This window comes from Thunnus albacares, chromosome 7 (genome assembly GCF_914725855.1).
Source record: "Thunnus albacares chromosome 7, fThuAlb1.1, whole genome shotgun sequence".
Taxonomy (NCBI): domain Eukaryota; kingdom Metazoa; phylum Chordata; class Actinopteri; order Scombriformes; family Scombridae; genus Thunnus; species Thunnus albacares.
The window spans coordinates 27,189,093-27,202,580 of NC_058112.1; the positions used below are offsets into that span (position 1 = coordinate 27,189,093).

At 39.5% G+C, this 13,488-nt stretch overlaps 1 protein-coding gene across 3 annotated transcripts; it reads right to left on the minus strand.

Annotated features, from left to right (window-relative positions):
* Positions 1 to 1,585: 1,585 nt before the first annotated feature.
* On the minus strand, positions 1,586 to 10,962 carry hapln3 (hyaluronan and proteoglycan link protein 3). 3 transcript variants are annotated; one of them, XM_044357858.1, is made up of 6 exons: positions 10,339 to 10,962; positions 9,171 to 9,347; positions 8,246 to 8,377; positions 6,464 to 6,862; positions 3,349 to 3,651; positions 1,586 to 3,261 (listed from the first exon to the last, which is right to left on the minus strand). In XM_044357858.1, exons 3-6 carry the CDS (start codon positions 8,364 to 8,366, stop codon positions 2,984 to 2,986), a joined length of 1,101 nt encoding a protein of 366 aa, XP_044213793.1. In that variant the 5' UTR covers positions 8,367 to 8,377; positions 9,171 to 9,347; positions 10,339 to 10,962; the 3' UTR covers positions 1,586 to 2,983. The 3 variants fall into 3 exon arrangements, with proteins under 3 accessions (XP_044213793.1, XP_044213791.1, XP_044213792.1); XM_044357856.1 differs by having other exon boundaries at positions 8,234 to 8,377; positions 10,339 to 10,961; XM_044357857.1 differs by having other exon boundaries at positions 8,234 to 8,380; positions 10,339 to 10,961.
* Positions 10,963 to 13,488: the final 2,526 nt, after the last annotated feature.

Below are 13,488 nucleotides of genomic sequence, written 5' to 3' on the forward strand. Positions count from 1 at the left end.
TGCTCTGTATATGTGTGTGTGTGTGTGGTTAACTGGGAGAGTAGCCCTGTGTGTATACAAGGAACACGTGTGGTTGCATGTGTAAATGCATCTATGTGACGTATTTGTGTCACACAGTACATGCATGTGCACTAAACTGATGTGCATGCAACATGTAAGTGTGTGTGTGTTTCACTCATGTTTGGCCAGCAGGTGTTAATAGGATGTGTTTATAAAACCTGCTGGCTATATAATCACTGGGACTTCTGTTTGCACCCGGATGCAGGAGGGCGTAGCAACGTGTTCAATTCCACTCATCTAAAAGTGCATCGTGCCCAGACAGAGTGGCGCGTGTTCACTTTACATACAGTGGCTGTTCTGTATGGGTCAGTAACCCATCTCACCTCTCTACCCTGGCATTCCTGTTTGGACAGTGAGTGAAACTGTATCACCAACTTGAGAGCACAAAACCAGTGGTGCTTTATGGTCTGCAGCAACTAATGGAAAGTATTTGTTATATATTTCTCAATAAAGGGCATCAAAGAGGTTTCTGAACATGTTATTCACTTGACTAAGGATCATGGATACATTTTTTTATTCCACACTCAACCACCTTTGTAATCAGACAACTGTCTGTCGTGTTGCCCTGTGACGTGAACGCTCACAGTGCAGTACTTAAGATATGGTGACTCTTTTCTTGTTTCAAGTTTAATGAAGGCTGCAACAAAAAATAAAATACGTAACCAAGAGCTTTTGAAAAAATGTGCATCCTAAAATAAGGTGGATTGATCATATTGGGCTCTTAGATCGTTTATTTTCTGTGGCTTCAGTTCGGATCATTTGAGTGGGTATATTTGCTCAAAAGATTTGTGCTGATATGAGACATACTGGTTTTGAGCAGCCTGCGGGGAGAAGCCTGAGAGTCTGCCCATTCTTGATTAAAAGCTGTGTTTAAGCTGACTTCTTTTCTCTTTTTAGAGCACGCCATGTGAAAAAACCTTTCTCAAGCTGAGCTGATACTAAAAGGTGACGTGAAAACACTGCAGACCACTGACTAGTCAGTCATTTATCTCATTCTGTTTCAAAGAAAGCTTTCCATGGCTAACAACCGACAACAAAGCCTAACACTTAACATTATCAAAGAAAGAGAGATGCCCCCCCCCTCCACCTTGTCTCTCTCATGGCAGGGTTGTACAGCTCTGATCATGACATGCAGTCGCAGAGTCCAAAAGCCCCGTCCCGCTGCTGCAGAGCGGAGCAGCTCGCTGATCACTTGTTTATTCAAAGTTTATTAGTATTGAAAGTGTTGCATATCCAAATTGGACAAAATTCGACACTGCACCTCCTTAGTTCCTCAGCAATACACTTGCAAAGCGTGAAGTCGATTGGATGAACGTATGCAAAGGACACACATTCATTCAGACAGACAGACAGAGATTCCTTCCTTTATAGTTAGATTAGATGTCGTGAACGCAGCATTAACATACCAGTTGTTCATATGACATTCTCAGCTCCATATTGCATTGCTAAACTGCACTTTTTTCTATTGTCTATGTTCCAAAATCATCCAATATCTTCTAACAAACGTACCTCATATAAAAACATATCAACAGTAGTGTTTTTATTCATTTGTAGAAAATAATACAAAAACGCATAGACATACGTACAACAAAGAAAAGGTACATGTATGTAATGAAACACTGTCTCTTCTTCCACTATGAGTGTAAACAAGGTAGTTTAAATATTACAACGATACAGATACCAACTCATAACTTCTGATCTCTCCAACACAGAGCACCACTCTTAATCACCTTTTTAAAAAAAATGAAAAAGAGATGCACTATACTTTATAATGTGGGATACACAGACATTTTAGGTGACAAACAAAGACATTTGTATATTTCACAGTGGTAGTAACACAAATAATCTGTGATGGAAGTAACCTAAGTGAGCTGTGGACCAACTGTAAAGACCTGGAAGGAAAATAATGAGAGACACTCTCCACTCACTCAACCATCAAGGTGCCTTTTAACAAAACACTTAACCCAGAAGTATGTGGTTGTAATGATATATAAATGCAGGGTACATGACATATTAAGGTATGGTTGGAGAGCAGTGACTTAATTTGAATATGAAGATCTTTCTGAGTGTGAACACCTTCCCTAAGTCTGAAATGAATGATTTGGTAAAAAACTCAGTCCTGGTGGATCAAATTTCCAAATCCAAACAGTTACTATGAGCAAAATGTGTTTGATTATTTCTGTAAATTGTGTAGAAATTTGCCAACGACATATAACTGAAGCCAAGAACAAACTATGGGAGGATGTTCCCCTTTTCTGTAAGATGTTGCTGTGGCTGGGATGTTACAGTGTACACCATATGGCCAATAGTATGCGGACACTCCTGTCCACACTACTTTTGTGTTATTTTGTTCTGAGGCTGTTTTTCATGGTTTGCATTAGACTCCTTGAAAATCTGGATACTACAACATACAACAATATTATAAACAATCGTGCGCTTACAACTTTACGGTTAGTTTGACGAAGGCCCTTTCCTGTTTCGCCCTGACAGTACATCCATGCTCAGTGATGAGTTGCAACACCAGCAGCCCAACTTTATTACTGCTCATGTGGCTGAACGGGAGCAAATCGCTGCAGCCAGGTTCCAAAACCTTGAAGAAAGTCTGTTTTATTAGCATATGATATGTTCATCAAGTACATATGAGTGTAATAATGTTCAGTGTCCACATACTTCTGGCCATATAGTGTAGACAGTGGCATCATTTGACGGATGTACATAGATTAACAGTTGTTGACTTGTAGTAAAGTTCAGTACTGAGACATATGTTACATGTTATGGAGGTGGAGAGCAATTAACCCAAATTACCTCAAAATAGCTCAGAAATGAACAAACTGGCTACAGCTAATGCTAACCTCATGAGCAGAGCTTTGAACCAGTGCGCTGTTAGAATGGTTTGTTTGCGTCTTGTGTCGAGTCAGAGCATCTACCGATAACAGTAGACGCCAAATTTCTGGTATGGAGGGGGAAACCCGAAACTACGCACCCCTGGTTCAAGTGGGCCACAGTTAGCCCGCGCCTTTGTGATGGGATAACGGACACTCCTATCAGCCAACCAGCCGGCGTCACATCGGTCTAACCCCATCAGCATCCAGGCGGCATACAGCTGGCCCACTTTGGCAATCTGACTGCCGTTACTGGCACAAGCCTCGACCGCTTCTGTGAAGTTGAGCCTGGTTGGGTGCTTTAAGAAGTACACATCTCCTATACGCAGGAGAGAATCATATGTCATGAGACTGTCAAGAGTATTTCGGTTAAAAAATGTTCATCCACTCACACGTCAATACTGACCCTTGACAGAGGCGGTGAAGCAGAAAGCATCGTAGCGATGAAGGAGGCGGTGCCGTTGTCCGTAGCTGCGCAAACCAGGAGCTAAGTCCACGCCCCCACATCCATCACGTGGGACTGTGATTGGATACTGCACTGTGCCATCAGCCAACCAGCCAGCGTTACACCAGTCCAGCCCCTCCTCCCATGCTGTGTAGAGCTGGTCGAATGTAGCCAGAGCGGCGTCCTGATCCTGGCATGCTTGTTGGGCCCCCAGGAAGTTGTAATGGTAGCGTCCTTTCTGAGAGTAGTAAGGAAACACCACACCTGTGCAGGGAAGATAAGTGTATTATGAGTTTGTTATATGTTTGTGGGGTCATAAACAAAAATAATCTGGGCCCCGTACATATGCAGCATCAGTGGGCCTCCTTCTCTTTTTAATACACCTCTACATATACCTGGATTAACAAGTAAACCCGTGATTATATTTCAAAAGTTAATAATTAAGAAACATTGTACATTATAAGAATCTTAAAATTGTATATAATAATTAAAACAGACTACTTGATGTTCATGTTGCAAATCTCCTTTCAGTGTAAATGGCTGAAAAATAATTTTAAAGGATAAGGCTGGTGAATTCTATATTTTTCTTATTGTCAACAAATCTCATGTGCAGACCAAACCAACAATGAATTGATCTATTTACAAGTATTGTGTGTGTATCCAAAGCCTGATATATCTTATTCCTCTGCTTAAATTGATAAGAACGTTTGATATGCATATATAAGCATTATGCTTCTGCTTGTGCCTTTTCAGTCACTACTTAATACAAAGACTGTTGACTTTGTCTATACTGTCTAGATTGTTCACACTAATTGTACATTAGATTCTATATTGTATAAACTGTTTACACTTATTGTATTGTGTGTGATGACTGAATAAAAATACTACTACTACTCTGTGCTGTAGACCCGCTGTGTTGTCCAAAAACTATGAAAAACATGTCAGTGAGCCACACCGCTGCACTGGGTGATGTTGTTCCTTCACCACAAAAAGTTTGGGAATGGTAGTTTGTTTCGAAATGGCTCCAAAGAGTAATGTTTCTTTGTGCTAAAGTTTTTTGAGAAATTTGCAATGTACAGTTTAAAGTCAAGAGGTTGTGATACAAGCCAAACAAGCTAGAGAAGCTCTGTAAACAGAACCATGTTCCTGCACATGCGCAGTGGTCTGTCTTACACTGAACTACTCTCCTGAGACTGAAAACATGTTCTCTGTTAGTCTTTGGAGGCGATTCTAAACAAACTACCGAAGCCAAAGTCTTTGTGGCAAAGCAACATGTCACCCAGTGCAGCGGTGCGGCTCACTGATGTGTTTTTAATAGTTTTTGGACAACAACGGCGGCCTACGGCACGGAGGAAAACGATATATCAGGCTTTGGATATACATACAATACTTGTAAGTAGATTAATTCATTGTTGGTTTGGCCATTAAGAAGCTATTTTATGAACTTGTCTGACATCCTCAGTAACATGGAGAAGATGTTAATGATGAACCTGCAGCTGATTTATTCTCAGTGGCTGTTTCTAAAACTTAAAGAATGGGCTCATAATTTTTCAAGTCTGTCTTAAAACAACAGTCAGGAGCCCAAATGAACATTGAAATAGGTTTTTCTTGCTGTAATCATTCATCCTGATCATACTGACCATTAGAAGATCCCTTCATAATGCACTTACCAAGTGATGGGGGGCGAAATCCACAGTCCTCCTTCTGTGCAAAAATGTATTTAAAAGTTTATCTGAAGCTTAAGTTGTCCAAATTAGTCACATAAAGAAAATATCTTTCAGCATTTAAGTCTTTTTAGTGCCAAAGTCCCTCTTTTTGTTACTATACTTCCACCACAGCTCAACAGGGAAACACAAAGAGGGAATCTGATGCTAAACAGACTGTAAGTGTGGCAGATATCCACTTGATATGACTAACTCAGACTGCTGAAGCCTCATATAGGCTTCAGATAAACTTTTAAATGCATTTTTGCACAAAATGATTTTGGACCCCCATCACTTACATTTAAAGCACATTTGAAGGGGATCTTTTAGTAGTCAGTATGAACAGGAGGAAGAGGAAAACCTCTTTCAGTGTTCATATGGACACCTGACTATTGTTTTAAGACAGACCTGAAAAATTGTGAACTTGCCCTTTAACATCAAAAGGCAGTTGAGTTGACATCTTTGGCTTCTGCAGCATTCTGGCTCACACCCTGTAGGATATTAAATGATACAACAGTCATTTCACTGCACTGAAACTGACTCATGAGTTAAGTGTCCAAGATTCACACACTCTTTAAAGTCCTTACTTCTCACACTCAGTAGTGCAAGAGGTACTCAGATCCTTTACTTAAGTAAAAGTACCAATACGGCAATGTAAAAAGACTCATTACAAGTAAACATCCTGCATGACAAATCATACTTAAGTGGCGGCTGTGGCTCAGGAGGTAGAGCGGGTCGTCCACTGATCAGAAAGTCGTGGTTCGATCCCCGACTCTTCCTGTCTGCATGTCTTGGGCAAAATACTGAACCCCAAATTGCTCCACATGGTTTCACAAGCACCCTGCATGGCGTGTGTGTGTGTGTGTGAGCAGCAGAAATATTGTAAAGTGCTATATTAAGGCAGCCATTTATCATTTAAAATACATAAGTATCATCACCTTGATGTAGTTAAAGTATTGTATTAAAAGTAGTGGTTTGGTCCCTCTGACTGATATATTATTATATATGACATCATTAGATTATTAATACTGAAGCATCAGTGTTAGAGCAGCATGTTACTGTTGTAGCTGCTGGAGGTGGAGCTAGTTTCAACTACTTTATATACAGTTAGCTAGTTTAGTCTAGTGGTTCCCAATCTAGGGGTCAGACCCCTCCAAAGGGTCACCAGATAAATCTGAGAGGTCATGAGATGATTAATGGGAGAGGAAAGAACAAATGTAGTGGAGTAGAAAGTACAATATTTCCCTTTGAAATGTAGTGGAGTGAAAGTATAAAGTGGCATCAAATACTCAAGTAAAGTACAAGTACCTCAAAAATGTACTTAAGTACAGTACTTGAGTAAATGTACTTGGTTACTTTCCACCACTGCTCACCCCGCAGCTCCAGGTCCACGGTCACACTCTCGTCCTCCAGGCCGTCGATCACCTCACAGCGGTATCTGCCCGTGTCGTTGACATGCAGCTCATTGATCACCAGAGACATGTCGCCCGGTGCTGTGCGGCGCAGGCGCACACGGCCTTGGAAGCTGCCAAAGCTGCGGTAGCGGTTGCCCATGGCAACCATCACATCAGTTTCCTTGGCGAAGGCTGCAGGGGAAGCAGGTGCACTGACGATGTTGGCAGGCAGCCAGGACCATTTGACCCGGGTCTTGCGAGGTGCTTGCAGCTCAGGCTCATAGTGGTAGTGACAGGGGAGGGTGACGCTGCCTCCTCTGGTGGCTGAGACTGAAGTCTGCGGGGATTCAACGTGGAGACGCACCCCGTTGAAGTAGACTGGAAAAGATACAAAGAGCCAGAAATACATTTGTTAACTTGCAGAAAAGAAGGTGAGTTCATTTAACTGGGAATTGAAGCTTAAACCTGCAATAACAGATTTTTAGTAGGAAGACATACAGCAATATAAAAATACTTCATTGCAAGTAAAAGTCCTGCATGAGAAATCATACTTAAGTAAAAGTTCATAAGTATTAGCAGCAAAATGTACTTTGAGTATTGCAGTAAAAGTAGCTTTTTGTTCCTTCTGACTGATATATTATAATATATGACATAATTAGATTATTAATACTGAAGCATCAGTGTTAGAGCAGCATGTTACTGTTGTAGCTGCTGGAGGTGGAGCTAGTTTGAACTACTATATATACAGTCAACTAGTTTAGTCCAGTGGTTCCAAACGTAGGGGTTGGACCCCTCCAAAGGGTCACCAGATAAATCTGAGGGGTCGTGAGATGATTAATGGGAGAGGAAAGAAGAAAAAACAAAGTTCTGATACACAAATCTGTTTTCAGTTTTTGGACTTTTTCCCTAATCTTTGATTTTTGGTGAAATATTGGATCATTTGAACATTTACTGAAATGAAACCATGTGAGAAGTTTAGAGGGAAAAATCGCTGTTTGGTGGAGCTGTTAACAACTCATAGACATGTGAAATGTGACCCCGACTACACACTGCTTTTTGTAAGACGTCAAAAAGGTTGGAAACCACTGGTTTCATCTTTAACAATGTGTTGTATTTTAAAAGCTTGTTATATTATCCATTGTGTCAAATCTTTATCTGGAAAGTAACTAAAGCTGTTAAATAAATGTAGTGGAGTAGAAAGTACAATATTTCCCTCTGAAATGTAGTGAAGTGGAAGTATCTCTAATGTGTACTTATGTACAGTACTTGAGTAAATGTACTTAGCTACTTTCCACCTCTGACCTCTAAGATAATGTAACTTCTAGTGATTTTATCCTGCTGCTTCAATCTTATTCATAATATTGAGTTTGTTCAATATGCTGTTTATAGTTTGTTTCATTTTGTTATTTTTTCTGCATGTCCATGTTTTATGTTGCATTGAATCTGTGTGTTTTTGTTTGTTTTGTAAGTGAATATGCAGTGTGTTATATGTAGGTTGTTTTAGGACAGAATAAAACCAAACACACACGAATGACCCACTGGAACAGAAAACCACATCAGTCACTATCACAGTTTGTTTTGATGACCCCACTGACTGCCTGGGCTCCGTGAATTATAACTGACTTCTCTTCACATCCACATCCTTCCCACCAGCTGTGTTATGATGTACACAGATGATGCATGTAGCTCATCTGTGACTCACACACACACACACACACACACACTTAAAAAGACCCCCCCTGGACCTACTCTCTCCGTTACCGTTCCCGTTGCTGATGTCCTGGTAGTGAAAGCCGTTGCTGTACCCAGGGATCCAGGCCTGGCCACCGAGCAGCTGCAGGTACAGGCAGACAGCCAGTAGGGGGCACAATAGACTGGGCATGATGCTGTAATCTGCTAAAACAAGAATACAAAAGTCTTTACTCAGCTCTGCCCTCTTAAAAACTATCATAAATACCAGGACGAGGACACTGTGGAAACACAGCCTATTTGCACAAATGCCACAACTACATTCAAGCCCAAATAGATCAATAAAAATTTAAAAATTTAAAAATTGACTCCCCAACTCTTGTTTTGGGTTTGATCATTACACTCACCCCGGATTAAAAGGTAAAACCAGTAAAACACACACTTAATGACTCAGGAGAGACATAATTGTGCTTATGAAGTTAAGATAATCAAATTTCACTAGTCTGGATAGTTTCATTCACAAAAAAATGGGAATCAGTTCATTTTTCTAGACTAGATTAAAATGATATCTTCACAACCAGAAGTTACGGAAATATTTTATAATTAAATGCACTGTGATGCATTAAATAGCACAGAATTGAAAACTGCATTTGTGAGTCTTTTTCAGAGCTAAATCATTGGAAAAACGTCAAGAATTTACCTCACTTATCTTTAATAAAATGCAGTTTTCCCTTTTTTCAATCTCTAAATTAAACGTTTTTAAATTACGCTTAAATCATACTGTCCTTTTAATGTCTTTTTAACACTCTTATGCTGCCTTATGTAGTATACGAGCTGTATTTCAAGTAAAGTGCTCTCTGTTTAATAACTGAATATCACATCGCATTTAAATTCAAGCGCGCAGTCTGACTGAAAGATGAAATAATCACCGAAAAGTTTCCGCCTCCTGACTTTCTGTCTATGAGAAAGAGTCTGAACCATAAATAAAACCACTCACAGATAAGCAGCTGTCCGTCCAGCGTGTCCTCACTTCATCCTCTCCTCATCCTCTGCTGTCTCTCTCCGCTGACCAGACCCTCGAGCGCGCGGTGACGTCACGGACGAGGCATCCCCTTTGAAGTGAACGAGGCTCCGTGGGTGACCTCATCAGACGGTGTGAGAGACACGAGCCAGTCTGCTAGTGCCAGTAATTAATACACCGGTAATATGGCTCAATCAATATCACTAGTGCCAATATTATCTTTACTACTGCTAATACGAATATCAATATTGATTCTGACAGAAAAAACATAGTACATATCACTAGTGCCAATATCATTACCTTTAGCATTGTTATTGATAACAATATTAATACTGATAATAAAACCATCATCAATATCACTAGTGCCAATATCATGTTATTAATATTGCAAATATTAATACTAATATTAATACTGTCAATAAAACTGTAATCAATACTAAGACCAATAAATACAAATACAGATACAATTGGTATTTACTCTGTCCAGAAATGTTAACTATATACAGTATTTCTAGCAGTAAAACAGTATTGGAAGTATTTGTATTAGTATTAGTACTACTATGAAGTACAACATGTAAAAGTGACCTGGTCTATCTTAAACACTAAATAGATTCACCCATATTTTATCTAAGTTTATTTAAATAAGTTAAAAGGTTAATGTGTAGGTTATTTAAAACATGTCAGTGCTTATAGCTTGGCTATTAATGACATTATTAATACTGACAATAAAACCATAATCAATATCACTAGAGCCAATATCATCAACAGTACTCAGAATGAATCAATTAACCAAATTAAGGACAATGAGGTCTCTGCTTTTTGTGAGGTAATTTTGGGGCTTTTGCATTTACATTCTTCAATTTGGATATTCTAGAGGCTTATTCACCATTTTTAGACTCAATATATTTAAATTGGACGACTTTTAAGCCAATAGATTCATAAAGGATTCAGTATTACCCCACTAAGAGACCTGTCACTATAATAATGACACTAATACAACAAATAAACACCAAAATTAATGCTAAACATGAAAAAAGTGAAGAACAATTTGAAGAGACTGACAACTTTTTAAAGTGACTTCATCCTTCTCCAGTATAAGAACAAACAAAATGTATAAAGATAACAGTGAAACTAATAGAAATACCAGCACAGGTGGACCATGTCGACCCATCTTGCGCACAGATGCAACCTGACTTCTGTTTAAGGGGTCAGGTCAACCCGGCCGACCTCTTCCTTGACCCCGTCTCATCCCTGTAAAAATGTGGTCAAACCCAACTGAAAACTTTCTCTAGGCCTTTTTTCAACAGAAACAGACCATTTTGGCTGTGTAATAACAGATAAAAGTTAGGTCAGCGCATTTTTTATTGAGGTTATAAAGTACAAATATACTAGTTAAACATGCTGCGGCTTTATGTGGGCATGTTTTATGCAAACAGTGATCATGTGGGAATTTTAAAAGGCTTATATCCATTAAAACAGCAGAGGAAAATCGTCATTAACAGTTTACAATGCAGGTGTATTTTGCAGCTTTTTCTCTGGATGATGCAACTCAGTGTGACCTGACTCTGAACCATTTGCATGTGCATTATATTTAAAAGTGTTCCTAATATTTTATGTATGTTAATGGGATGGACAAAATATTAGGAACACTTTTCAATATAATATGAAAACATATAAGCTTCATTAAAGTAGAATTTATAGCAGAGCTGTTGTATTGGACTGCATTAGATTGCACAAGTGTTCCTAATAAAGTGCTCGGTGAGTGTATATAAATAATATATATATATAATAATAAATAAAAAACATTATCATCCTCATCTTTCATATTTGTCACTGTAAGTTGCTTTAAATTGCCACTTAAATCCCCACAATGTGAAATACTGTGTGATTCAGAAACCAAGGAAGCCTTCGTGCACATTGTATTAACTACTCTAAACAAATAACTGAGTTATATAACAGGTTAATTCAAAACATAGTCATGTGTTAAGTATAAAAGTCATTCAGTCTTTTTTTCTTTTTAAGCAGCAGGATAGTTAAAGGCTGCCAGCTTCTGTATTCCCGGTATGTTGGGGCTGACGGAGCATATTTCATGCCCCCTGTTTTGCCACGACCTCGAGTAACACAGCAAATATTGCCACACAAACTCATATTTCAGTTATTAGCGGAAATAATAGCAGCCATCGCGGAAAACAAGAGCAGTTCCAGTTCTCCGCTGGGGCCTTGGAGAATGTGCTGCTGCTGTGCCACCGCCCAAATATCCGATTGAAGGCTGGTTATGACGGTGCAGATGGAAGCTGCCCTCCTGACACTGGCACACAGGGAAACCTAGAGCTGCTCTACATATTGTTGTCAGACATGACATTGCCAGAGCACTGCAGGGTCCCCCCAAACAAAGAGTCTTGAACCTCTCTCAGTCCTGCACGCAATGCTTTCCTCTGTGGTCAGCGTTCTGCAGCCACTGATGTTTTTCCAGTGATTTGACTGACACCCCGCCGAGATAACAGAAACCCAAGACGACCACTGTTTCAGAAGCAGGCGGTGTGGTGGTGGAGTTGGGGTTATTGAGGAAAAAGCTGCCCTAAGCCCTCTGAAGACAACCAGGATATAAGAGTAAATCGCTTTAAATCGCCTTAATGGTCAAAAATCACGGCTGGTTGGTGCACATACTTATCATATAATTTGTTTAGGTGTTTTTATTTGTTTATTTACCACATTCCCAATTTTCTGGCATCATATTCTTCATTTTTGAAACATGGAGTTGTATTAAACCAAGTGATTCCAGTGTAAGAAGACTGTACAGCCACATACTCACAATGACAATGCTAACATGCTAGTTTAGTGTTTACCATGTTCACACTCTTTGTTTAGTGTGTTAGCATCCTAACGTTTAGTGCTAATTAGCACTTAACACAAAGTACAGCTGAGGCTGATGGGCTTTGAGGGTATTTGGTCATAAGACAAGGACAGACAAAACTAAATTTTGACCTGATGGTAGCGCTAGATGAAAAGTCAGAGGATCACCAAAGTGATCACAATTCACCCTAAGGTGGACACAAATGCCTGTAACAAATTTAATGGCAATCCATCTAACAGTTGTTGAGGCATTTGCTGACCTCATTGTGGTGCAAGAGGAAAGTCAGATGATTGCCAAAGTCATTACCAAATTTTATGGCAATCGATACAACAGCTATCAAGACAAAAAATCATAAGATCAGATAACCAAAGTCACTTTAGGTTTCATCTTCTGGGAACCATGAATGTCTGAATTCATTTTTAGGCCAATCCATCAAGCAAATGTTGAGATATTTGACTGGTTAAGTAAAAGACTTCGACCTGCTGTTGATGCTATAGGAAAAGTAATCACTAGAGTTCATCCTCTGAGGATAATGAACATCTGTACCTTAACGTATGGCAATCCCTCTGATTGTTGTTGAGATATTTCAGTTTGGACCAGAGCGGGGGATAGACATTTTCCCTTAAGACGCGCCGCTAATGTGGCTAAAAACTCCAAAGTAGTAAAAGAGCACAAACCAAAGCTGAACAATTCTCTGACTTTCTGTTTTACTCAAAGGCATTTGAACTTCAGTTTGAGTTTATATGACCTTGCAAAAAGTCTATCTACAATAATGTCACAGTCACGGCTAAAAAACGATAATCATCTAATTGCGGAAATCCCTGATCCAGATCACCACCAACATCTCATCAATTGTGGTTTGCTCAAGGCTCTCTGAACTCCTTGTGTAAGTTAACCCTCAGTATCCATCCTGTTGTGTTGTTCCTCCTGCCTCTGTTCTTCCTTTCTTTCCACCAACAAACCCACCACTGATATCTGTCTATCCAGATGAAGATTACGGTACCTCCTCAAATAGCAACAAATATTTCTATTGTGTTCTTCCCAACAAATGCACGGGGTGTTGACATTCAGATGATGATGCCATATCATGTTAGGTTCACTTTACTGGGTTGTTTCATGAAACAGAAACATTATTTTCACAAATGTCACAAAGAAGAGGTTGAATGACACCACCTCTGGTTTAAGTTTGGATAAAGGTTTTGCATATTTGCACGTTCACTCATCGTCATCTACATGGAATGTCAGGAATTGTAGCTTATTATTTTTGTTAAACCCTTCATGTTCACTCCCTCTTCAACCACTTCCCTTCAATTCCTCATTACCATCTAAAATATGTGCTGATGAAAGTAAATATTTATGATGGGTTTAAAAAAAGGGCTTCCTTCCTTGCCTGGGATTTCCTTTTTAACCCATAAACCATCACAAGTCTACAGCCATGCT